This window comes from Microtus pennsylvanicus, chromosome 12 (assembly GCF_037038515.1).
Source record: "Microtus pennsylvanicus isolate mMicPen1 chromosome 12, mMicPen1.hap1, whole genome shotgun sequence".
NCBI lineage: Eukaryota > Metazoa > Chordata > Mammalia > Rodentia > Cricetidae > Microtus > Microtus pennsylvanicus.
In genome coordinates, this window is record NC_134590.1 from 13315553 (window position 1) to 13342491 (window position 26939).

At 39.6% G+C, this 26939-nt stretch overlaps 2 protein-coding genes across 3 annotated transcripts in view; one reads left to right on the forward strand and one right to left on the reverse strand.

Annotated features, from left to right (window-relative positions):
- Positions 1-26939, forward strand: part of Sdad1 (SDA1 domain containing 1) — a 162229-nt gene that overhangs the window by 125462 nt on the left and 9828 nt on the right. The gene's annotated exons all lie outside the window — the stretch shown is intronic.
- The window catches only part of Uso1 (USO1 vesicle transport factor), a 64803-nt gene that overhangs the window by 36419 nt on the left and 1445 nt on the right, over positions 1-26939 (reverse strand). For both annotated transcript variants that reach the window (XM_075943607.1, XM_075943606.1), the window contains exons 2-8: positions 16108-16194; positions 15750-15814; positions 10903-10979; positions 2990-3090; positions 2480-2582; positions 2273-2328; positions 574-694 (exon numbers count right to left, since the gene is read on the reverse strand). In XM_075943607.1, the coding sequence (XP_075799722.1) occupies positions 574-694; positions 2273-2328; positions 2480-2582; positions 2990-3090; positions 10903-10979; positions 15750-15814; positions 16108-16194 (610 nt within the window). The remainder of the gene's footprint in view (positions 1-573; positions 695-2272; positions 2329-2479; positions 2583-2989; positions 3091-10902; positions 10980-15749; positions 15815-16107; positions 16195-26939) is intronic.

A 26939-nucleotide genomic window follows, 5' to 3' on the forward strand; every position in this document is an offset into this window, starting at 1 on the left:
TTTATTTATTAAAATATAAATGAATTGCCACTACAGCAACTTCTCCAGTATTTTTGAGAAGCTCAGTTTGGTTCATTATCATACTCATACAGACTCCATGTTCTATCAGCTTCCCTGACTTCTAAAGACTCTTAACCCTGCTGTAGCCCCTTAGCTCTATGTAGTCCGTATCTACACATATAATGATATACTTACTGAGGGATATATTCTTAGTTATTAAGATGTCAATAAAGAATCCGTGTTGGCAAAGTGGGAGTATCTGCAAGTTGCTGCTTCTGAAACCACAATGCCGTGGGAGTTGACTGTTCTTCAAGGAATTCTGACACTGCAGAAGACGTGAATGTGCTCTTCTGTGTTTTGCACACAGTGCACTCACAATGCTTAGATGTTCACAGAGCTACATTTCTTCTGTCTAAGCGATAACTTGCCGAGGGCGCCTGTCTCACTGACTGTCCAGGCCTGTGTCCCAGAAAGGCTGAAATCATGTAGTCAAGCATATGTCCTGCTGTGAAACCACGGTGACCACCCCAAAAGAGTGAGTACCAAGCCGCCTTCACAGCCTCTCCCTCTTACCTCCGTCACTGTTTCCTTCCTCTGTAATAATGTCCAGTAGCCTCTCAAAAGCATTTTCAAAAGCAACGATCTTCTGGATTGCTCCGTTGCCCCTTGTTAGTGCCTGCAGCAATAAGACACCCTAATGGGAAAGAAACATGGCGTTTGCTTGAGCATGAACCTTACTGGGCACCTAAAATTACTTTAAAATCACAGAATCCTATAATAAACAGGATTTTACAAGTCCAACTGCTTCACTCTCTATATATGCAGAAAGCCATAGAGGGCAGAGACAGTTCAACAATCTGCTTCTCTGAAGGTCATAGATCACAGAGGGATGGGGCCTTGGGAACCGTTCCAATCTAAGAGGTCTCTTTTTACCATATCTGGCAAAAACACAACGACTGCATACTTATCCATCACCATGTAGTTTCCATAAGCAGAGAGTGATCATTCTCAGACTTACTCTTCTTAAAATAACAATACAAATGACCAAATATCATCACCACATTCTAACAGAACTTCTACAGAGTTCAGGAATTCTTGCAAATACCTGGTCGCTAATTCTCACAGTTTGATTTTAAATCAACAGAAAAAGAAATGAAAATTTATGCCTCATGAATAGTATGCCCTGCACAAAGTTTCCAGAAGGTACTTGTGGTGCGGCTTTTCCTCCCACAGCCTTTGTGTCCTCCTTTCCGACCTGGGGTGGGGAGAACGGCTGTCCTGCCACCACTGAGGCAGCAATCCAGGAATGCACTGTCAATTTTACAAGGACAGCCATGGTGTGGGCTTCAAGAAGCATGTCCATGGGCACTCAGAGAAATCCATAATTCGTCATGGAGGAGATGGGGCTCCAGGTGTGTGTATGGGAACTCCAGATGCGTTTACTGATAAGAGCTTAACAAAGCTATCTGGGCCAAGGAAAGAGAAATATTCCACAGTATATAATGGTAACTTATGACACTGTTAATACAATTCAAAATCTACAGTCAATGTGGACGAGACCCCTTTGCTGCTGAATGTCAAATAGAGCTGTATAGCTGCACACAAAGGAAAGGTTAAATTAAATAAGTCTTTGCCCTTTTATCTTTTTCCAGCTTATTAAGCTGCATAAGTTTATACCTTTTGTCACTTACCATTAAGAAAACCTTATGTTACTGCTTCTTACTCATTTCTGTCTATGGATATAGGTGTTTTGCCTGCATATATGCCTTTTACTACTTGCATGCCTTATGGAGGCCATAGGACCCCTAGGAACTGGAATCACAGACAAATTATGAGCTGACATGTGGGTGCTGGGAACTGAATTCAGGTTCTCTGCAAGAGCAGTCACTATTCTGACTGCTGAGCCATCTCTACAGCCCTATTTTTCAGTATTACACAGCAAGTACTTATGAGTTCGTAGGTGGCCAAATGGTGAAAAAGACAATAAATATCTCACGGGAAAAAGCACAGCTTCTACTTCAGAGAAATTCTGTCTCGAAAAACCAAAAGGAAAGCTTAAACATATGGAAGTAGTAAATTTGAAGAGCAAATGGTTTGTCTAATTCTAAATACTCACTAGGCAGAAGATAAGAAAACAATACAAGTTTGAAAGGTCTAAATGACTGACCATCATCCCATCTTTCCCAAACTAACTTTTCTTAACTTAAAAAGATTTCATTCACAAAGAGAGAAAGTAAGCATCATGTGGGATCCCGCACCAAAATGAACTTACATCATTACGTATAATTTCTCTGGAATCTGCCAGTAAGTCCATAAGTCTGGAAACACCTAGAACATGAGAACAGCCATGAGGAACATACAGGCAGACTAAAAACGCAAACAGTGATTTAGATCACAATTTATTAAGGCATCACTTCACTCACTTCTAGAAAACGATCCTCATCTTCTTACTCAAAATTACACAGGCCAAGTCACTTACCCATGGGACTGACCAGGATTATCTGCTGCACAGGGGGCCCTAGTTGCTTTAAAAGAGAAGTCAGGAGTCTCACACCAGGCCAGCGGACATGAAAATCAAACTCCTGCAATGGAAGAATGCCAGCTGTTTAACAACTGTAATCCCTATTTTCAAGAAAAACATTATTTTCAACTAATAATGCAATGAGAAGCTACAAGTAAAAAATAGAATTTCAGTAAACTTTACAAATGAATTTTAAGAAATAAAAAGCAGTAAGAGTTAGTGTTAATTGATTAAATCAACTAAAATGTTAATGATAAAATACTTTGTAAAACTAGAAATAAGATGCATATTATTTTAATAAATTACATATTTCCTATAGCATGCACGAGGATCTCTCACATGCATTCAAAAAGCATGATACAACAAACTTTACTCCTTTGAAAGTATGTACATATTACATCCTCAGTAACATCCACAAAGCCAACAAAAGCAGCTTATTAACATGACAGGTCAATGTTCCCTATTTACCTCCAACAAAGATAACAGGAGAGTGACATTTTCTGGCTGCTTAATGAAAATTTCTGTAAACTGGCTTCCCAAATCCTCACTCTGTTTTGTAGAATTTTCTTCTGTAATATTCAAAGAACAAAGTAGTTCAACATGATGCTGTGTTAAAGTATCCTTCCACTGAAGAGTTAAACAAAAATGGTCATTTTTCTGGAATATAAACAATTCAACAGTATGGCTGGTATTAGTTATACAATCATGAGTGAAAACTTTACTTGTGAACTCACTTTCAAGGCCAGTTAAATTTCATATTTCCTCAAAGACACCAGGTTAGACTTTTATTAGGATAAGGGAATTGCTTAGGGTGGTAGAAATATTCTGTCTTGAATATGGTTCTACCATTTTTTTTCCTTCAGTGCTGGGGTTTTGACCAGGGCTTTGTTTATGGTGGCAAGCACTTAACCACAGTGCCACATCCCATCAAACACTACTGATTCTTTTGTCTAAACTTTCAAGACTATACAACTTCTAGAAGCAAATTTTATTTTACATAAATTATATCTCTAAATCAATAAATCTCAAAACAGTATTCACTGCTAATTTTTGTTAGTGTAATTTAATTATAAAATTAAAACAATCATCTTCAGAGCATCCAGTATTGTTTTCATATAGAACCAAGAACAGCATTTAGCAATAAAAGCAGAATTTAACACTGAATTTCTTTACAATATTAAGTTCTAAAATGACTAACATTTTCCCCGCACTTATGAGGCTGAGGCAGGATGATGGCCTTGAGTGTGTCATGGCAACTGAATAAAACTAGAAAGAAAGTAAGTACTAGGAGTGGGATGCTGTGATAACGCCAGCCACAGGCTTTGTGCCTTGGACTGGTTTTGTTAGAGGATTGTGGAATACTTTGGAACTTTAGGTTGGAAAAATCATCCAACTTTTAATAAGCCTTCATTCTTGTGGGAGCCTTGAAAGAAACGAACGTTGAAAGAAATGCAAACAGTGAGGCCTGTGTTGTTTCAAAGACTCTTAAAACAGTTTGTGACATTTTGGATTAAGAATCAATAGGGGAAGAGATGCTCAGCAGCTAAGAGCACAGTTGCTGCTGCAGAGGACCTGGATTGGGTCCCCAGCACCCACATGGTGACTTACAACTATTCATAACTTCAGATCCCACGTTCCAGAGGATCCAAAGTCCTTTGCTCACCCCTGCGAGCATCAGGCAAAATATTCATTCAGATATAATAAACATATCTCTTCCCAAAAGAGGAATCTGTGTGTACTGATCCATTGGGGCTGAAGAATCAGCTATGATTAAGAAGAGATCAGAACCACTGTGCTTCACTGAGGCAATGGGATGCTGGTCTGCCGGGGCTGAAAGGTCAGCTGTGATTGATAAGAGATCAGCTTCACTGAGGCGAAGTCCACTTCACTGGGAAAACAGGAAAGTCTTTCCTTAGGGTCAGTGCTGGGAAGCTGTGGTCCAAGCCTGTATCTCAAGCTGACAGTAGAATGCAGCAAGGTCTAAGAGTCCCACCATGGTACTGGATTTGAAGGTATGAAAGATGAAAGATAGGAGTGGAGGATTGAGGGAAGGTGTCACAGAGAGCAGCTTAGGTCTGAAACTCAGTCCATTGTGGCTGGCACTGCGCCCTGAGCAGGTGGTCCCAGGCTGTATTTAAGAAGCTAAGAATGAGCAGGAGCCAGCAAGCAGGATTCATCCCTGGTTTTTGCTTCAACTTCCCACCCCGACTTCCTTCAGTGATAAACTGTGACTCGGAAGGGAAAGCCAAACAAGTCCTTTCCTCCCCTAAGTGCTTTTGATTGTGGTGTTGTTACAGCTACAAAATAAACATATACAAAAGCCTAAATCATTAAAAAAAAGTTGATAAAAATTGATCTAATCAATTCCAGTAGTCCTGAACTAGAAGCAACTGAATACCCTCTTAAAGTTGCATACTGGGGTTGTAGAGATGACTCAGTGGTTAACATCACTGGCTGCTCTTCCAGAGGACCCAGGCTCAATTCCCAGCACCCACATGTTGGCTCATAACTGCCTGTAACTCCAGTTCTAGGAGATCCTATGCCCTCTTCTGGCCTTGATAGGCACCAGGCATGTAAGTGGTATACAGACAAGCATGCGGATAAAACACTCATAAAATAAATAAAAACAAACTAAATAAATAAATACACATAAAATAAATAAGAACAAACTAACTAAATAAGTAAACTAGTCAAAAAAGGGAAAAACTACCGATTTCATGGACTCATCCTATAAAATATTTTTTGCTAATTTAAAAAGATGTATTTACTTTTTAACTTACATGCATGAGCATTCTGCCTGCATCTGCACCATGTGTGTGCTTGGTGCTTAAAACTATTGTAATGGATGACTGTGAACCACGATAAGGGCTGGGTCCTCCACAAAAGCAACAAATGCTCTTAACCCCTGAGCATCTATCTCTCCAGCCTGTGAGTTGCTTCATCAAACGCTGAAACATTTCTATGTAGGTAATTACAAACAATTAACCTATACTTTGAGCCTTGGTGAGCTTTTCAAAATATAGAATAGTGGGGCATTGTAACATGCATATGCTGAAAGCAAGAGCCTAGAGACACATGTTCCTGACCAAAAAAAGAGTTGAACAGCTTCTCAGCGCTTATAATCCTGGTAGGAATTTTGTGGGGCCTCAGAGTGGAACAGGCTAGCTTTGAACTCAGAGATCCACCTGCCTCTGCCGCCTGAGTGCTGGGATCAAAGGAGTGCACTACCATTGCCTTAAACACTCTTAAATATTCCAGGACCACTTGCCCAGAAGTGGCACCACCACAATAGCTGGGCCCTCCCACAACAATTACCAGAAGAATCATACCAATCACCTGTGTTCTTGCCTACAGGCCAACCTTATGCGGCCATTTTCTAAATTAAGTTCATTCTTCCTAGATATGCCTAGGTTTGTATCAACTTGACAAAACTAACCAGGACAACCATCAACCTTTAAAAAAAAAAAAACCACAGCCCTAAGGCAGGACATCCAGGATTTATTTTTTAAAACATTTTATTTTAAATATTTTATTTATTTTTGTGTGCATTGATGTTTTGCCTGCATGTATGTCAATGAGAGAACACCAGATCCCCTGGAACTGGAATTACAGGCAGTTGTGAGCTGCCATGTGGTTGCTGGGAATTGAATGAGGTCCTCTGGAAGAGCAGCCTGTGCTCTTAACCACAGAATCATCTTTCTAGGTCCAAGATTTATTTATTTTTATTTTATATGTATGGGTGTTTTCCCTGCTTGTATGCCTGAGTACCAAATGCATGCAGTGCCTGCAAAGGCCAGAAGAGGGTATAAGATCCTCTGGGACAGGAGTTAAAGAAGGTCGGGAGCCACCATCTGAGTGCTGGAAAAAGGAGCCTAGGGCCCTGTGGAAGAGCAGCCAGGGTTTTTACCACTGACCCATCTCTCTGACCTCAGCATTTCCAAACTTTAATGGATGCCTCAAACTAGCTAAGCAATAGTACACAAAGCTTTTAGTGGTAAAGTAAAATTGTTAAAACTATTAAGTTAATCATGTCTAAAAGTTGTAAATTAAAACTACAGCCATAAGAAATTTTATCTAGCTTGGCATGGTGGTACACACTTAATCCTGGCAATCTGAGAGGCAGAGGCAGGCGGATCTCTGTGAGTTGAAGGCCAGCCTGGTCTACATAGTAAGTTCCAGGTTAGCCAGAGCTATGTAGAAAAAGACCTTGTCTCAATAAGACAAAACAAAATTATATCTATTATACATACAGACAAAAGCATGAGACAAATCATCTTGTCACACTGGCATACTTATATCACAGATGATTTTATCTCTCTAATCTTAGTTTATATACTATGTGCAACACTTTCTCTAACCTGTAAAAATAGGTGATCCATTAATGTAAGTGGGAAAAATGTGATCTATTGTTAAAGCAAAGATAAACCTAAAACAGAAGAGTAAAGTCAAAGACTAGATCTTAAGTCCATATGTGTGTATATATACAAACCCCATATATCCTACCACTTTCCAGATCTATTTATGCAATTAGCTTTTAACTAAACACACAGATATGTTGGTTCTTAAAATGTATTTATAGGGGTATGTTTTCCAGAAGTGTAAACTGTTTGAAAAGCACTGTGGGACCTTTTAATGGATCTCCATTCCAAGTTCACAATCTATACTCTAGAGAGAAAAACTGCCGTGTAGAAGGAGGTGATCTAAAGTAGAGCACGGTGGCACATGCCTGTAATTTCAGCACTCAGAAACAGAGACAGGAGGATCACTGCAAGTTCTAAGTCAGGCTGACATACAAAATGAGTTCCAGGACAGCAAGGACCACATTACAAGACCCTATCTCAAAAATCCAAGACCCCCACCTCCAGTCCCCTGAAAAAGAGAAGAAAAAGAGATATTCTAACTAAAGTAGACCTAAGTAACAAAGCTAGAACATCAGGTAATCTTTTACAAATGTGGCCCGACAGTTAAGCAGGTATGCCTATTTTTAAATGCTTATCTGAATTTTCTATCAACCAATTATGTAAATTACACAATTCTAAGTTCTAGTTAGAATGTAAAACTGGCCACACTTTATTCAACTGAAAAAATCCATGGAGTATTTAAAAACAAGAAAGGACAGTGAGAGAGAAGTCACTGTCTGTTAGCCATGTCATAGTGTATGAGGACAATGGCCAGTCTTTGGTTTGGTTAATCTGAGGAAAGAGAAACAACACCTACCTTGAGGCTGCTATGAGGCTTATTAAGTAAGACACTGACATGAAAGGGCTCTGTGCACTTTAAAGCTCTACACAAATATGAGAAAACGACAGAAACAACAACTCCTGATCTGTACCATTCCAAAGAAACAGTCAGACAAGAGTCACGGCAGTGTTCCGGTATTCTCTGATTTCAAGCAACAGACTTAAATGTCATAAAAAGTAGAAATAGCATTTTAGTATGTTAGTTTTCTGTTAGGTATTGGTAACTGTTATTTTAAATCTAGTTTAGATAATATTTCATTCATTCTAAAATATTAAGGAATATTAGTTAAACAAAATAAGAAAATTATTTTAATTACAAAGAAAAAAATTATGGTTAAAAGTTACTGGAAGTCAAACAGATCACAAGAGGGTAAGTATCAGTGAACTCTAGAAACCGATGTAGAAGGTCAGTACCCGGAGCACAGCTGTGCACTGGCACTTTAAAGGGACAACATCAATACACGTGTGTTCTCTGCACTGAGTGCTTTCCAGCTCACTCAGTTAAGTAGATATGTGTGCATCTATGTGTATATATATATTCAAATAGTGCTTATAAATAATTTGCTTTCCAGAAAGCGTATACAAAACAAATTTAAATAAAATGAATTTGGGGGAAATTTTTGATTTTATTAAAAGAAACACTAGAATTGTTTCATGGTATGGACAGAAGATTATTAAATATTCCTGTTTAATAACAGATCTGACACACTCAAACCAATGTCAGAGTTTTTAGAAGCCAGAAGAAACAGCATTTGACAGTGTCCTTTTATATTACCAGGTCTTAAGTCTAAAGCATCATGCATATGAAAATGCAAACCTTTACCTTCAACATCATCTGAAAAGGTAGATGAAAATAAATAAATAAGAAGCAGGTGACAAGGAAAGCTATTCACATCTATCTGTATAAACACAGGAGCAGATCAAGGAAGCAGTGTAGTTCTTGGAAAATGAGATTCCATCATTTAAGGCAAACAGCTAAGGAGCATCCAAGACACATGGAATATACTATATTTTTAGGGCTATGAGACAGATTTATCACTAACGGGTTATAAAATATTCCCAAAATAAAGAACTCTAAATAGTTTTTAGGTCATTGGAGAGTTACCTTGCAGTAAAGCATTAAAGAGAAGGCACTGAGAATACAACTCAAGAACACATTTCTTAATATCTAGTTTTAAAATTTTTTTTAAATTTACTCACTTAACTGAAAAAAAGTCCCTAAAAAAATTACTGCTACCGTTTATACAAAGTTGTTTTCCTATTTTATCAAAGACTTTGGAATGATGAATTAAAAATAAATAGCACAGAAGCAGGCACTGTGGCACCTGCCTAAAATCCTAGCATCCAGGAAGCTGGTACATAAAGACTAGGTATGCAGGGCCAGCTTGAGCTATGCGTTGAGTTCATGCCTCAATAAAACAGTGAGAATGTCTCAAAAAATGCAAGTAAGTAAAACATAGTAATCCTAAATACACACAAGAAAAAACCACCTCCCATACTGAATATCTAAGAAATGGAGGGGTTTTAAGCCATTTTTTAACAAGTGTGCTGAGTGGCTGGGCATGGTTTGGCATGCCTTTAATCCCAGCATGTGAGAGGCAGAGGCAGGAAGATCTATGAGTTTGGAGTCAACTTGGTTTACAAAGTGAGTTCCAGGACAGCCAGAACTACACAGACCCTTGCTGTAAACAACAAAAGGTATGTTGCATTTAATTTTCTCATCTGATAAACACTAGAAGAAGCAAGTACCTTTTCTTCAAGAAATATTTTTGTGTATATGTTTAAGTGGCTATGTGTTCAATTTTTTTTCCTACAGAAAATAAATTATGTTTACTAAATATTTTTGCCCTTTAGAAATTAATAAAATTCTAAGCAAGGTATACCACAGAGAAATAAAATTGTAAAAAAAGTGTACTTCATTCTATGGGACCACGACCATGACCACCCAACACATCACTCCAACACTCACACTACCAGTACTCTGTGGGTTAACAAGCACATGCTTTTCTGGTCAACTGTTAACAAAATATGGGCAAGGTCAATATTGATTTACAATTTTGTTTTGTTATATATCAGCATAAATTAGAATTATAAAACACATGAATATGTCTGCTTTTTCCTCTAAAATAATGGAAACCCCACTAATGTCTTGCTGTAACCAACACTGGCTGTGTGGAATGTTCTCAGTAGCACTAGAAAATGTTACTCACTGAGGAAATTTTCACTATTTACACAACAAAGGTACAGACATCCAACCAAGCCTCTCATGAAGTAACAAAGAAAAAATAATTTTAAAAAACCTTCCTAAATTTAATAAATTGTTGCTCTTTATAAATTAACAAAGTCTCAGGAAAATAACGGTTTAAGTATTAGGAGAGACATTCCCTAACTTGGCTTCTAACCCTTAACAGGGATCAGCCAACAGTCAAAGAGATTATTGAACTCTGCGAGGCTAATAAAAATAGTGCTTAATTACAACCCAAAGAGAAAACGCTTAGGTAAGAAGGACCGGCAGTGTGGTGCTCACCACGCCTGTAACACCAGCACTCACAAAGTAGAGGTAAGAGCATCTTGGGGTCAGCCTGGTCTATACAGTGAATTCTAGGACAACCAGAGCTACACAGCGAGACCCCGTCTAGAACAACAACAACAACAAAACAAAACAAAACAAAAAAACCCCAAACACACAAACAAAAAAACAAACAACAAAAGAAAGAGAACAGGATCTGGGGGAGGTGAGTGAGGTGAAAGAGAATCTACTAAAACACTTTTTATTTGAAATGTCACAGTATCTGAAGAATAAGCATTTAAAAGAAGGAAGGGTGTAGGCGAGAAGTGGTGGAGCCTGTAATCCTAATGTTCTGGAAGCTCAGGAAGGAGACAGAACTTGGCTTAGCCCAGGCCGCACAGTCCCTGATTTCAGGACAGAAACCTCACTCCACCTCAGATCACACACTGAGCTTCATCCTAGACACTACTCGGGACTGAGGGTAGATCTTTACTGTACTGATTAAGAATAACTTAAAAAGAAAACACCTATGAATAGCGAACAAGTTTATAAAATAATAAACTCAACTTTAAAGCAAAATTGGCATAACCTAGTTTATACATAGAAGCACAGTAAAATAACTGGAAACTTACCTACTTCTTCCTCTTCATCATTAGATATTATATTATAGAGTGTGTCCAAAGCATAAGCTATTATTTCAGAATCAGAACTGAAAAAGAGAAATTATTATACTTACAGACTGCTGGTTGGATTTAAACTGTTGTGTTCAATTCTAGGTAGTTCCTCCAGAAGATCAACAAAATATTCATTTCTTATCTACAAATCTAATCTAAGAAAGTAGTAGGAATGTGTACAGCTGGGCGTGGTGACTCCTGCCTGTAATCTCAGTACTTAGGAGGCAGAGGGAGGAGGAGGATGGCTGCAAGTTACAGACCAGGCTGGGTTACATAGTGAGACCTTTCTACATCATCATCATCTTCATCAGACAATAAAATAAGAGACTACATAAAGATTGATTGAGAATTATAAAAATTAGGAGCTGGAGAGATGGCTCAGCGGCTAAGAGCAATGACTGCTCTTCCAAATATCCTTAATTCAATTCCTAGCAACCACATGGTGGCTCAAAACCACCTGTAATGAGATCTGGTGCCATCTTCTGGCCTGAAAGGACACATGCAGGTAGAACACTGTATACATAATAAATCTTTTTTCTGGTTTTTTTTTTTGAAAAAATATTTATTTATTTATTATGTATACAATATTCTGTCTGTGTGTATGCCTGCAGGCCAGAAGAGGGCACCAGACCCCATTACAGATGGCTGTGAGCCACCATGTGGTTGCTGGGAATTGAACTCAGGACCTTTGCAAGAGCAGGCAATGCTCTTAACCTCTGAGCCATCTCTCCAACCCGTTTTTTTTTTTTCGTGACAGAGTTTCGCTGTAGTTTTAGAGCCAGTCCTGAAACTAGCTCTTGTAGACCAGGCTGGCCTCTAACTCACAGAGATCCGCCTGTCTATGCCTCCCAAGTGCTGGAATTAAAGGCATGTGCCACCACCACCTGGTGTAAACAATTTTAAAAATTGTAAAAATTGCTGAGCAGTGGTAGCACATACCTTAAATCCCAGCACTTGGGAAGCAGAGAGCCAGCCTGTTCTACAGACTGAGTTCCAGGACAGCCAGGTTATACAGAAAAACCCTGTCTTGAAAACCAAAACAACCAAAAGAAAACCAACAAACAAAAAGAACAGAACTGTAAAAACTGAGAAATCAACTTGTCTAGTTAGAAAATAACACACATAAGACAGCAATTAAAAAGTATCTTAAAAGAATATGTGCTGGGTGGTTGTGGTGCACGCCTCTAGTCCCAGCACTTGGGAGGCAGAGGCAGGTGAGTTTGAGGCCAGCCTGATCTACAGAATGAGTTCCAGGGTAGCCAGGGCTGTTACATAGAGAAATACTGCCTTTAAAAACAAACAAACAAACAAACAGACAAACATCTCTCCCCCCACCCCGAAAAGAATATGTGATAGAATGATTGATTATTAAACAAATCCTAACACGGTGTCAAGTAGGAAAAAATCCTAAGTTTAAAAATGGACAGACAAAGGGCTAGAGAGATAGTTCACAAGTTAAGATCATTGGTTGTTCTTCTAGAAGACTCTAGTTCAATTCCCAGCACTCAACTGTCCATAATTCCAGTCAGGGATCTAATGTCCTCTTCTGACCTTCATGGGCACCAGGCACAGAGATACACAAACACCCATATCCATAAAAAAAACTTTCAAAAAACTAGATAGGATAATTCCATTTAGCAAACCATGAGTGTTTATTTATGTGTATGTGTGCATGTGTTTATTTTTTTAGATGATACAGAAATTCTTATTTATAATTTGATGAAACAATTCAGCCATCTAGCTTAAATGTATTCAAAGACAAACATTGGACTAAGTGACTATGAGAAAATAAAAAAGTTTTAGACTTGAGCCACCTGCTCCAACAGAAAGGAAGGACTAACTTACTACTGTGGAAGAAATGAACTAGGCTCCTGTGTTCAGCTTTATCCCCACTTATCTGTGTACAACTTCTTTTTTAAGACTCATCTGAAGGAGCAATGTATGAAGTTGACTGTTTGACATTCTCAATCTAGAACTGTCTGCATTCCACTGCATCCCCGCCCCCAGCAAAGACTTCTACGTTTGACATTTGCCATATTGAAAATGGCAAATACACTGGAGTTAGGATCAGAAGTGCATGTGTTTATTAAAACATCATATATCTATAAAGTAAACCAAGCTTTAAAACTAGTGAGCAGAGAGCCAGTTAATTTTATGTCCATGTCATTTGTATATATGTAAAATAGTGTTATCTGTAGTCAAACTTCTCTCTCTCCTTTTTTTTTTTTTTTTTTTTGGATTTTTTTCGAGACAGGGTTTCTCCGTAGCTTTTTGGTTCCTGTCCAGGAACTAGCTCTTGTAGACCAGGCTGGCCTTGAACTCACAGAGATCCGCCTGCCTCTGCCTCCCGAGTGCTGGGATTAAAGGCGTGCGCCGCCACCGCCCGGCTGTAGTCTAACTTCTCTATACTTTGTCTCCTCAAAAAATCCTTGCAGTAAATATGCAAATTTATATAATCAAGAAACACAAGATTTTATACTTTCTGACAAATTTCAAAATCTGTCAGATTTTCCCTCTTCTGGAAGATTGTTAACAGCATCCAGAGAAAGAATGTCCCAAAGGTCCCAAAGGTCCCACATGAGGAAGGACAGTGGGAACGAGGATGACAGCACAGGAGGTTGTCAGAGATGGGAGTACTGAAGGAAAAAGGATTTTACACAAATTATTCACCACTCTGTTTCTGAGAAATTTTGAAACACACTTTATAAGAGACAAATGAGAATCCCGAACCATAAGAGACTTACTTTAACATGACCGGGGCTGCCCCTAAAAGCTCACAACTCAGGACTGGGTCTTCAACTCAGTGGTAGGACATCTGTACAGCATGTGTAGGCCCTGACTTTAATCCTCAAGAAACCTGTGCTGGGGAGATGGCTCAGCGGGTAAAGGCCATTTCCTATGTGAACATGAAGACTTGAATCTGAATCCCCAGCACCCACATACAACAGCTCTATGGTTGTATGTGCCCGTGACCCCAGTGTTGGAATAGAGACAAGTGGATCTTAGAGTGGATCATTTAAGTAATTCCAATGATAAGAATAAATAAAGTATTTGGAATAGAATTTCCTAAAAAGATCTAAGATTTGTATTTGGAAAATATAAAATAGCCGGGTAGTGATGCTATACTCGGGAGGCAAAGATAGGCAGATCTCTGAGTTCAAGGCCAGCCTGGTCTACAGAGCAACCTCTAGAACAGTCAGGGCTTTACAGGGAAAGTCTGCCTTAAAAAACAACAACACACACACACACACCAATAAATAAAAATAAATAAATTTGATTTTGGATTTCACACTACATTGAATTGGTAAAACACGATAAAAACATAGGTTACAAAGAGATCAGAGGCAAAAAATACAGTTTAAAGGTGGTAGTAGTTTTAGATGATGTCTACAGCTCTCTGATGCAGCTCTCAGAAGTCAGAGCCTTAATGAGTCACCCCTTACATGGGGACAACTTATGTACTCATTTCTGATGACTAAGTATGTGTGACCTGAGAGTAAGTAGCAGAAGTGTACTGGCTGTCTCCTTGCTCCCTTGGACCACAGGCTCCAGAGACATTCCAGAACTGTCTTCTATCAGAGTGCGCTCAAGCAGGCTAAAGAAAGCAACATGGAAGAGTGCTGAGGCCTCTGAGCAGCAGCCATGTGACTGACCCTCCAGCACATCAAGCTGACTGCAGTCTCTGCTGATATTTCTACTACAGCTAAAGAGGCCTTCAGTCTACTTAGCTAAGTCACCCCTCAATCCCCACCCAGAAACTCTGAAACAATAAATTTTAAAGAACTTTTTCATATTCTGTAACACAGCAAAAAGCCAAGAAAATGATTTAAGGGATAGACACATTGAGGGTTGAAAACATGCTGTCTTTTTTGGCTTACAGGTATGAATTCAGCAGGGAGCTTCTGGTTTTTAGCATAATGAAAGGTCACTTTTGACTGGGATAAATTCAAAGGAAAACATAGCTGAAGTGGGTAGATAGGCAGGAGCAGGAGGACCAGGCAAGAACTGCGGCCCTGAGATCTCCACCTGTCTCCTCCCTGCACAAAGCGCCATGTCAGCTTTTATCTGGGTGTTGGGAACGTGTACAGCAAACACTTGTCTCCCCAGTCCTGATTCTGAATTTGAGGTCCTATGTGGGATCTCAGTGGAGTAGAAATGTGTGACAAAGAACTAAAGCTCTACAGACATTTTGTCAGAGGCAAGATATAAAAACCATCTATGCACAAGCAATTAAAACAGGAAATACAGACAAAATGTCCTAAAAACAAATAGGCTGTTATCACTCTCTAAAGACATGCCAGATTTATAACCACTCTTGTGCATTTACTGTCCTAAAAGGAAAAAGTCTATTTAACTTACATACTGTAGCATATATTTCTAAAAATGAGTATCAGTATATTCATTCACCCAGTACAAATCAAAATCTTAAAGCCATTAAGTTACAACATTACCCACTCCCCACCTTTTTTTTCCAAGACGGGATCACATGTAGCCTCAACTAGTCTAGAACTTGCTAGGAAGCTAACGATGACCTTAAATCCTAACCCTCCTTACTGCACTTCTTAAGTGATTTGATTACATGTGTGCACTACTACATCTGGTTATTCTATCCTACTTTTATGTGTCAACTAATGCTTAGCACAGTGGCTTGTCCCTAGTATCCTATAAATGTTTACTGAAATGAGAACCAAGAGTAAAAAGTGTAGTAGACTTAATGTTACTATCTTCTGGAATGATGGTTAACTACCGAACAAATTAAAAGTTAAAAAAAAAAATTAGAAGAAAAAATCAATACCAAAACTTACCGATCCGTTTGTAACACATGGATAAGATGTTCCATAGCTTGGATTCCCACTTCCAAGCGGTATTTCTACACAGAAAAAAGGAAAGTGTTATTACTAATTATTACCAATGCACAACTGAAAAAAAGCCAATAGTAATTTGGGGCTGTAGAGATGGCTCAGTCGTTCAGGGCACTGGGTACTCTTCCAGAGTATCTGGGTTGATCCTAGCACCCACACAGCAGCTCACAACTTTCTGTAACTCCTCCACCCTCTTCTGGCCTCTGTGAGCACTACACAAGCAAGTGCTGCATATACACCTGCAGACAAAACACTCATACACAGGGCGGGGTGGGGGAGGAAATAATTTAGTGTTACACACCTTAGATAAGGATTTAAGAGCACGCACAGCATTCCTTCGGTCATCCAGTAAAGTAGATGAAGCTACTCGGTCACAGAGCTTTTGAATCTATCAATAAAAAAATAAAACAGCATTACAAGAAAAAAAGGAAATCAAGTTTCGTACTCCCAAAATTATACCAGTTAATTCTGGAGAAAATCAGCAAATGGGACACTGAGGAAGTGGTCGTTCCCAAGTCTATTTATTTAGGTATTATTATCAAATTACAGCGGTCCCCCCCCCAAACACAAGAGACCTGAAAAGTGGGAGGGGCAAGTGAGAAGGCACATAAGGAAGTCTAGGCAGCTGAGGAATGAAGAGAAGTCGTGGTGGGACTGGAGCTCTGTAAACGTGCATATCAGGATGACTGCCACAGAGAGGGGTCAAATTAAAATTCAAACTGAGCTTAAAAATAAATATCAGAGCACTAGATACAATGGTAAAAACATTAAACAGCTGTCTACTAAGTGAGGAAAAGTCAAATACATTGAGGTATATTATTTGGTGAACCCAGTTGTAGCTATTCAAAAGAATCAACTGTACTGACATAAAAAAGAGCATCAAACAATAAAAATAAGCCATAAAAGTAGTGGTAAATGAAACCACAGAAGCAAAAGTATGTATGTAAGACAAAATTCATTTTGTATGTACACATGTGTATGTATGCATGCATGTGTGTTTGTGTCAAAGTTAGAGGACATGATCTGTGGAAAACCACTCTCTTCTTCCACCCTGTGGGTCTGAGGAATTGAACTTAGGTCTTTAAGTTTGGTGGCAAGTGTCTTTACCAACAGAACCATCCTGCCTACCCACAAACATGTATTTTTAAAATTGTACTGAAAAATTAGATATTCAGAATGACAAATATCCCATCCAAAACCCCAAATCCTGAAAAAAAAGTATCATTATAGAACGACAAAGCATCTACAGAAAGCAGAGCAGACAACCTTTGCAAAGTTCAATTCATAACGGAAGTTTCAGACGTTTTGTTCCTGGGCCAGTGAGATACTTGATCAGGTGAAGGTGTTTGTCGATAAGCTTGCTGGTCTGAGAATTAACCCCACAAGTTGTCCCTGATTTTCACATGCACATCATGGCACATGCATTCAAACATGCACACACACAGCTAAATAAAACACAAATTAAAAAACTGTTTTTTACATTGCATAAAATAGAATGTTAACTACCTTCAAGCTAGTGTTCTTCAAGAAAAGATAGAAATGTAGACTTTCATATGAAATTTTTTAATTTTTCAAAGCTAGTTTAAAATTATTTCACATATAATAAAGTCAAATAACTTTCAAATACTAAATATGTTATTATTCCTTATGTTGAAATAGAATATTTTTTATGTCTTCAAATTTTAAATACTAAGTGATCTTTTTTCATTGTGTTTTTGTTTTCTGAAACAGGGTTTCTCTGTGTAAGTCCTAGTTGTTCTGGAACTCACTTTGTAGACCATGCTGGTCTAGAACTCACAAAGATCCACCTGCCTCTGCCTCCCAAGTGCCAGGATTAAAAGTGAGTACCACCATCGACCAACAAAACTAATCTCAAGAATGCATCTTGTTTAGTTACTTCTACTTCATAGGTAATGAAGTGGACTTAGAACTCTACTTAGGACACATTGCACCTTATCAGTTCCCTCATCTGCACACTCACTAAAACATATTTGCAGCTACAAATCAATGACTGCAGTGCTCGTCTGAGGACAGGGCAGAGCGGTGAAAACAGACTCCGACTCCACATCCAGCTGAGGCCAAGTAGGGCCTTTTCAGTGTAAATAAAATTCTTTCCACACTCTGTGTAGTATTACAGTTGTTGTGTTTGTATTTGCTATTGGTGGTTTCTCTGTAACAGATGCCTCCTGGGTGCTGTGTTGAGGGCTTTTCCTAGGCACAGGAAGGTTAGAGATGTCCTTAAGAAAAATTAGGTTCCATTCAGCATGAGGTGCTGCTGACCTTGAGTTAAAGACATGTTTTAAATGAAGCATCTTTAAAGAAAAATAAACACAAACACAATGGGGCTATTTTTGGTTTGAGAGATTTTTGTTTCAATTTTTCTTTTAAACAAGATTTCGCCGGGCAGTGGTGGCGCACGCCTTTAATCCCAGCACTCGGGAGGCAGAGGCAGGTGGATCTCTGTGAGTTTGAGACCAGCCTGGTCTACAAGAGCTAGTTCCAGGACAGGCTCCAAAACCACAGAGAAACCCTGTCTCGAAAAAAAAAAAAAAAAAAAAAAAAACAAGATTTCACTCTGTGGCTCTGACTGGCCTTGAACTCACAGAGATCACCTGCCTCTGCCTCTGAGTCCTGGGATTAGAGGTGTCACTACACCTGGCTAAAATAAGGTTTTGCATTGATTGGTGTGACAAAAATATGACCAGTGGCTCACAGAAAGCTGACCTTGGGTTTTCCTTCAGAGGAGTACTTAAGGATGCACACTAATTCTATGTCCATGGTGGCTTGCTAAAACATAAGTGACCCAACAGGGACAGTTAAGCAAAGGATATAAAGCCAGCCATCAGTGTTAGATATGCAGAGTAAAAGGAGGGTTTAATAGAGATTTCTTCGTATTTTTTTCTTGTTAACTAGTGAAACAAAATAAATCTTGTACTAATTAAAATCAATGTATAGTCTACAATTGATGTCTTATGTAATTTCCCATTTCCAGGAATAATATCTTTTTTTCCTTTTCTTCTCCCCAATAAATATGTATATACAAAGGGATAGCTTTTCAAAAGTGAAACAATTACTCTGAGATTTGCTTTTTTAAATATGTAATAGTAGATATTGTATATTTATTATTATTATCAATCTACTCAGTGAAAATGATGGTTTGCCCCCCAAAACAGAATATTTATATCAGGATCATGTACGTGTGCACTTGCACTAAGGATTGAGTCCACATGCTGAGCTTACGCTGTCCCAGAGCTTGGGTTTGTGCTACCCGTAGAATGAAGTATTTGACAGCAGTGGTTTAGCTGCTGTGAGCAAGGCTAGTAGAGAGACAGGCTGAAAGGAGAAAGAAGTTTCCTTTGTCTAGTAAAAGTACAAGCTAGTTGGCAGCAGGGAACTTTGCCCCTCAGAGCCCTGAAGGGTCTAGCCATCACCTCCAGTACTATGCTAATTTGAATTGATGAAGCTGGGCGGTGGTGGCACACGCCTTTAATCCTAGCACTCAGGAGGCAGAGGCAGGCGGATCTCTGTGAGTTCGAGGCCAGCCTGGTCTACAAGAGCTAGTTCCAGGACAGGAACCAAAAGCTACAGAGAAACCCTGTCTCGAAAATCCAAAAATAAATAAATAAATAAATAAATTGAACTGATGAGGTTTCTTTATTACTATCAAGTTCAAATTCCAAGCTGAGACAAGTGGAAAGAGGAATGAAGGACACCAAGCTTCATTTACGAACATGACCTTGAAGTTATAATTTGTTGGGCAGAATGTGATCACACTGGATACCACATTTCGAGGGAGTCAAAGTGCTCTGTGTGGACGCCATGCACAGATGCCATCAGTGAAGATGAGCAGCTGAGCACAATTACACAGCAGTGAAAGACACTCGGAGTCTTCAAGTCACAAGTTTGGAATAGAAAAAGCATATTTAATGCTACAAAAATAAAAAATGTAGACCTGTGTTTGAACAAAAATGGTCAAATTTTTATAGGATCTGAGTATGAGTAGTGTTTTCTTTCATTTGGTTGTAGCTGTCAAAAGGGAGGCAGCATGACACTTCCTTCTGGGAGGATGAAGTCAGTCACCCTGAATATGAGCAGCAGGGGATAAGATCTCCAACAGTGAAGGAAGAACTGCAAAGGTTAAGTGTTCAAATGTTAGCTGCTTGAGTCTCAAGTAGAGACAAACGGCAAACACTGAATGCTAGAATTGTGAACACGTCCTCCTGTGGTTCCTGAAGCTGTTTCTCCTACAGCATCAGCTGTAGTGGCTGTAGAGTCCCTACAGGTTCTCATTTAGCTCAGGCTAGCCTTGAACTCCTAAGTGCTGTGCTACCGGTGTGCTACCACAGAGTGCCGTGATGGAGTCTGCACCTACTACAGTTCAACCATGAGTGGTCCTCAAACACTAAGTACTTCAAAAGAGAGAAATAGTCCTCGTCTGGAATCTTAATAGCGGATGTCTTGTACTGAAAAATGACAGTTAAATACCCATAAATAATTCTTTCTTCCTTTAATTTTGTAAAAATAATTTATTTGTATTTTTTTGTACATTGGTGTTTTGCCTGCATGTATGTCTGTGTGAGAGTGTTAGACCCCCCGGAACAGGAGTTATAGACAGTTGTGAGCTGCCATGTGGGTCCTGGGAACGGATTCCAGGTCCACTGTAGGAGAAGCAAGGACTTGGAGGCACTGAGTTATCTCTCTAGCTCCACACTTTATTTATTGTTACTGCATGTGCAAGTATGTTTGTCAGAGAACAAGGCTCAGCCCCCTCCTTCCACCATGTGGAGACCCACTATTATTATGTATATCATCAGGATAACAATACTAACCACAACTGTAGGCTATATCCTGACTTCAGAGATGTATAAATGCTAACCTGTATTGGTAAAATATGGTGAGCTGGGTAGTTTTATGCCAACTAAACAAACTAAAGTCATCCGAGACAAAGGGAACCTTAATTAAGAAAATGCCTCCATAAGATCCCACTGTAGGCAAGCCCATAGGGCATTTTCTTTATTAGTGATTGATGAGGGAAGGCCCAGCCCATTGTGGTGGTGCCTGGCTCTGTAAGAAAGCAGGCTGAACAAGCCATGGGGATAAATCAGGAGGCAGCACTCCTTTATGGCCTCTGCATCAGCTCCTGCCTCCAGTTCATGCCCTGACTTCTTTTAGTGACTAGATGCACCTGTGCAAGCCAAATAAATAAACCCTTTCCTCCCCAGCTTGCTTTGGTCATGGTGTTTCTTCACAGCAATAGAAACTAAGACACATGGTCACTGCAGCATTTACCGCATGCTAGATGGATCCTAAAACGCTTTCTACTTTTAAACTTACTTAATCTTCATAAAGTCCCAATTAAGATTGGCACTATTCCACATGCACCTCTTAGAAACAAAGGCATGGGCCCAGCAGCTAGCAAACACAGAACATAGGGCAGGAGGAAAGCAAAGTTTGCAGACCACCTAAAACTGGCTCCTTGGCCTACATCCATGGCATTTCTAGCTACTGCTGAGTGCCAGTACCATCATTTAGCCTGGAGAGGTTGCCAGGGCTTCACCTCTGGGCTCTGGGCTCTCCTCTGCCTTGCCAGCCTCGCTGGTGCTTTCACCTGCAGTGAAGGTGTGTGGCTCTCATACGAAACAACAAAATGCTATACAAGGACAAGGATTTGTTTTATTTTATGTGCACTGGTGTTTACCTGCTGTAAGTCTGTGTGAGGGTGTCAGATTCCCTGGAACTGGCGATACAGACAGTTGTGAACTGCCATGTAGGTGCCAGGAATTGAACCCTGCTCCTCTGGAATAGCAGCCAATGCTGTTAACTGCTGAGCCATCTCTCTAGCCCCCCAAAAGTTTTAAAGAGAAAAACAATTTGAGTAAAATCTAACCCAGATGAAAAGATTTATGCTTAATTAGTAACAGGTTTATCTCTGGAAAGAGAGCTAACTATAAATGCAGGAGATAGTCAAACAATTAATGGTCATTGGTATTATTTGTATATGCACACACACAGCCAAGGTGTGGTTGCACACATCTGTGATTCCAGCTACTCAGAACACTGCAGCAGGAGGACTGAGTAGAGACCAGATTGGCTACAGACTGAATCCACATCCAAAATAAAAGTCTCATCAATAAAGCACTTGAATCATGAAATTAGCATGGGTGATTATTAGAATACCTTTTTGTTAATAATTGCCACTTGAGACTCACAATTCCATTCAGCAAGTAACATGAAATAACCCACTAACAGGCAACTGAGATATACTCAGAACTGTAACTGAATGACCTGCTTATTAAAACTAAAAACGTGGGGGGGGGGGCTGGTAATGTCATTTATTAATGCACAAAGGAGACTAACCCCCCCACACACACAAAAAAAAAGCAATGGGGATAGCTGTGAGTAGGAAAGAAAAAAGGAGGACATGAAAATGAAAGGCTGGCCTGGAAAGAAGGCTCAGTGAGGAGGGAGCTAGCCTCACAAACCGACAAAAGCTGCCCTCCATACCTGTGCCATGGCACGCATGCCCCCCATAATTAAAAAAAAAAAACGAAACAGAAAATGAAAAGTTGTCAAAAGGCAAAGAGGGGTACAGGGTCACATAAAAGTAGGATGAAGGTTAACTTAAATTTGCAAGACAGTGACATCACAGACTGAGAAATAGCTCAGTTTAAATTTAGAGCACTTGCTGCTCTTGCAGAGAGGTCCCAGCACCCACATAGTGATTTACAGCCATCTCTAATTCCAGTTTCAGGTGATCTGTCACCCTCTTTTGGCCTTCTTGGGCATCAGGCACACAGGCAATGCATAACCATATATCTTGGCAAAACATCGTCATACATATAAAAACAAAATAAATATTTAAAAATATCTTTTAAAAAAAACCCTCTATGTTCACTAACTTAACAAGGACTTGTTTAACACCTAGTAACACAACAACTTACTTTAATGCTTTCTGAGAGTTTGAAACAGAGTTGTACCTTCCTAAAAAAGAACTCCCAAGGAAGACTCTTCTTGGTAGGACTAAAATAATTCATGTGAACCCACAGTTAACTTGTTAATAACGTAGTAATAGTATAAAAATGTTACGGTTAATCAACTACAAGCTAGAGCAGGGATTTGTTTCCAATGCAGCTCTGTAACTTTGAAGATGAGACAAATGAAAAAGGTCAGTTTTCTCTTCTGATGACCTCAACTACAACACAGTCCATTTCTATCACAATCACACTGGAATCTGCCAAGACACAACACTGCTTTACGTACTGTCCTTGCTTTCCCCACAAGTGAACTATTCCTAAAAGGAAAACCTTTTAACAAGACTATCATGAAATTTGTTTACCCAATAGCCTGTCTTAAATACCAGCATCTTAAAAATCTAACAGTACAGGAGCTAGAGAGATTGCTCAGTGATTAAGAGAGTCCCAGCACCAACATGGAAGTTCATAACTGTCTGAAACTCCAGCTCCAGGGGATCCAATATTTCTCTGGCCTCCATGGGCACTAGGCACACACATGCTTATAGGCAAAACACCCACACACATAAGTTTTCAAATTAAAGTTGATTAACACTTTATACAAGGAATGTTTACAAGCCGGGCGGTGGTGGCGCACGCCTTTAATCCCAGCACTCGGGAGGCAGAGGCAGGCGGATCTCTGTGAGTTCGAGACCAGCCTGGTCTACAAGAGCTAGTTCCAGGACAGGCTCCAAAACCACAGAGAAACCCTGTCTCGAAAAACCAAAAAAAAAAAAAAAAAAAAAAAAGGAATGTTTACAGTACTTCTTTGATATAAAAAAGAAAAAAGCGTAACTTCCCTATGATATTCGGAACAGCTAAATAAAGAGTCAGCGTAACATTTTTGTATAGCCAGGCGGTGGTGGCACACGCCTTTAATTCCAGCACTTGGAAGGCAGAAGCAGGCAGATCTCCGTGAGTTTGAAGCCAGTCTGGTCTACAAAGAACACGTTTCAGGACAGGCTCCAAAGCTAAAGAGAAACCCTGTCTCGAAAAAACAAACAAAATTTTCTGTATAGAGAATTTCCAGGCCGGGCATGGCAGTTTACAATCCCAGCATTAGAGCTGAAGCACTAGAATTCTAAGTTCAAGGCCAGCTTAGGTTACAAAACGAGACTCCGTCTCAAAAACAAGCAAACAAACACAAGCCTCTAAAAATGAACTGGTGTGTTCTCCCCTAGGAGATAATCCAGTTCAGGATGAGTGTAATTACTCCCCAAATCATACGGCTTCAGGACTTAGTCTTTTAGGTACAGAGCTGCAGATCATGGAAGACTCTTGAAAAACAGGAACTAGATAAGCATATTATATACTTAGGTCCCAGTATATACCTGCTAGGACAATTTTCCCTTTGTACATTTCCCAGAATACTAGTAGATACACGAAGTTTACTGAAGCCACAATCAGGTATGTGTGCACACACAGGGTCTAGACAGAAAACTATGAAAACAGCACCCTTTATAGCTCCATGTAAGAGGCTTTTCCTGTTTCATTTGTGACCATCAGACACACTTTGGTAACAAACTCTGTTTTCTAGGATATCACAAAGGCTGTAAATAACATTCTCTGGAACACATCTTGGTAATGTTAGGGCACGTAAATTTTAAGTGATTCTTTTTTTTAAAGGAGCCTAAACAATTTATGTAATTAAACTTCAAAATGGGAAGTTTTGAATTTAATACATTTAATACAAACAAGTCAAAAAGACACTTTTCCTGGACATAAAAGTCACCAGAGGCAAATCACTCTCTTGTCTCTGACATTGTTATTGCAAGTCAAGCCAAGCGAGAAAACATTCCAATTAAGGCACCGACCTAGTTACTAGCGTAGAGTATGGAGTAGCAACTCCAAGAGGAGTTTCAGAGCATACACTTACACTAACACTATGATGTGCCTAATCACACACTCATCAAACCAAAACTGAAAACTAAAACCTTTTTCTTTATTGTGTATGTGTGAGAGAGAGAGAGACAGAGAGAGAGAGAGACAGAAAAAGAGACGCGTGGGTGTGATCACAACACGGTGTGCTTGCAGAGAGGACAGAGGACAACTCTGTCAAGCAGGTTCTCTTTTCCCACCTTTCTGTGGGTTCTGGAGACTGAAGGCTGCCAGGCTTGCATGGCAAGTGACTTATCTGCTGAGCTACTGGCCAATCCAAAACTGTGAATTTATGATTACGTTCGTCACTTAAGAATTAAAAGAACGTATACCTGCATCTAGCTTGCTAGTCTTTCTGCTTTGAGTCAGTTCATCATCAACCCCCAAAGAGACGCCTGCAGCAGAGCAGTAATTCTTAGCTTTCGGCTGTCAGCCACTTTCATGGCTCAGGATCTAACTTGAAAACAGAAAGCATTCCAATGATTTATCATCAAATATACTCACATCTCTTACGGAATTTTCAAGAAACCATCTTTTAAAATGAGTACCAGTTGACAGGAGACGTAAAACTAAGAACGTGTGAGCAAGAGGTTACAGTCATCAGACATAGTGACTTTCTCTACCTTGCAGGATCAGGGGGGCATATTAAAAGGTAGTAGACTCTAAAATATAGAGTGTAAAATTAGAGACTAAAAATATCCCCTATTCCACAAACTTGCTGATGATCCTGTGATACAAACACAGATCTTCACTACTTGGCTGGTTCTGAAGAACAAGTCCAAAGTCACTCTCAGCTGAGGCTAGGCACGGCACGGCACATCCGGCAATACAGCGCTTCCACATTTAGAAGACACTCAGTATGGGCTCAATTTCTAGCACCCAAACCACTCCAGCCCCCATTCCCTTACACCCCACAAAAAAGGAAGAAAAAAGTATAGGCAGGAAAACAGCTAAAGCAAGCAGTATATTAGAAAACTCTCTAAATAAAAGGTCTGATACAAAAGATTTCAGTTCAAGAACTGGGGTCTCTAAAATAATAAAATGTCATTTATTTCTTTAAACCCAACATTTGAAAGTTGCTGACTATAATGTCTGTTGTTTATTTGAAATAGTACTCTAAGTAATTAATTAGAAATGTTTATGGAGGGGAATCGGGGATTTAGCTCAGTGAAGTCTGGAAAAAATTTTATGGTGCTTATATTACTAGGGGAAAAAGCTGAAATACACCTGACCCTTGAACAAAAAAAAGACACTGCAAAGGACAATAATATACGTAAAAGGAAGACAGACGGAGGGGCTGGGGCGCATAGCAATGGTGAGAAGAACAAGACCTGTTCGCCAAGTTATAGAGCAATGGTTGTTCTGTTATGAAAGAAATTATTTGCAGTTTCTTGGACAAAGAAGTTAGGGGTGCACACTAGAGAAAAAAATTAATGACAGATCTGAAGAACAAAAAAAGTAGAATTCAGATAAAAGAGGCTTTCCACTGGGAAAAGCTATGAAAAAGAAAGATGGAGAACCATTCTGAAGAAGATACAACTCCATTTCACAGAGATGGGAGAATCCACATAACGTACATGAAGATACACAAGTTAAGCAGTTCAAAGTCTTTTCAAGTCAAACATCTAGGGCAAATCAAATATCTCCAATGAAAGCATCTAATACTACACCGTGCACTCCTCTGATGCTCTATAAATCCTGAACTAGTCACCCATGGGTCCTTGCTGTACTTCCTCATAGAATCAGAGCCAGTTTTGAGCACACTGTAACTCAGTACACTCACTCTCCTTAGAAAGCAAACACTTTTCCAGTTTGCATGCACAAGGAGTAGGGCAGTTAACAAGGCTCATCGCTTTCTCTCCAGCTCACATGTCCTCATGGTGACACTGGGGCATCATTCTGAAATGATCATCTGCGCACTGCACAGAAGGGTTCCAGTCCCAGCTCTACAGGGTGACTGTCAAATAAGGAAGCTTGACCTATATGATCCAGCAGGAGCCTTCCAGCTTTACGTTCCTCTACTCTCAATCACCTTTCCCAAGAGTCACCCTGACAAGGCCAAAGGGAATTCCCACTCTAACCTGCCCTTCCCTGAGGATCTCCTATGGGCCGCACTTTTGTTCTCATTCAAGACTCTTATATCCCCAGGAGCCAGCACTTCTCCATTTTACTCAGAAAGTGTCAGCCTTCCCTCATCTGTCCAACTCAATCAATGGTGGAAGCCTGGATTCAAATCAGGGTCTAA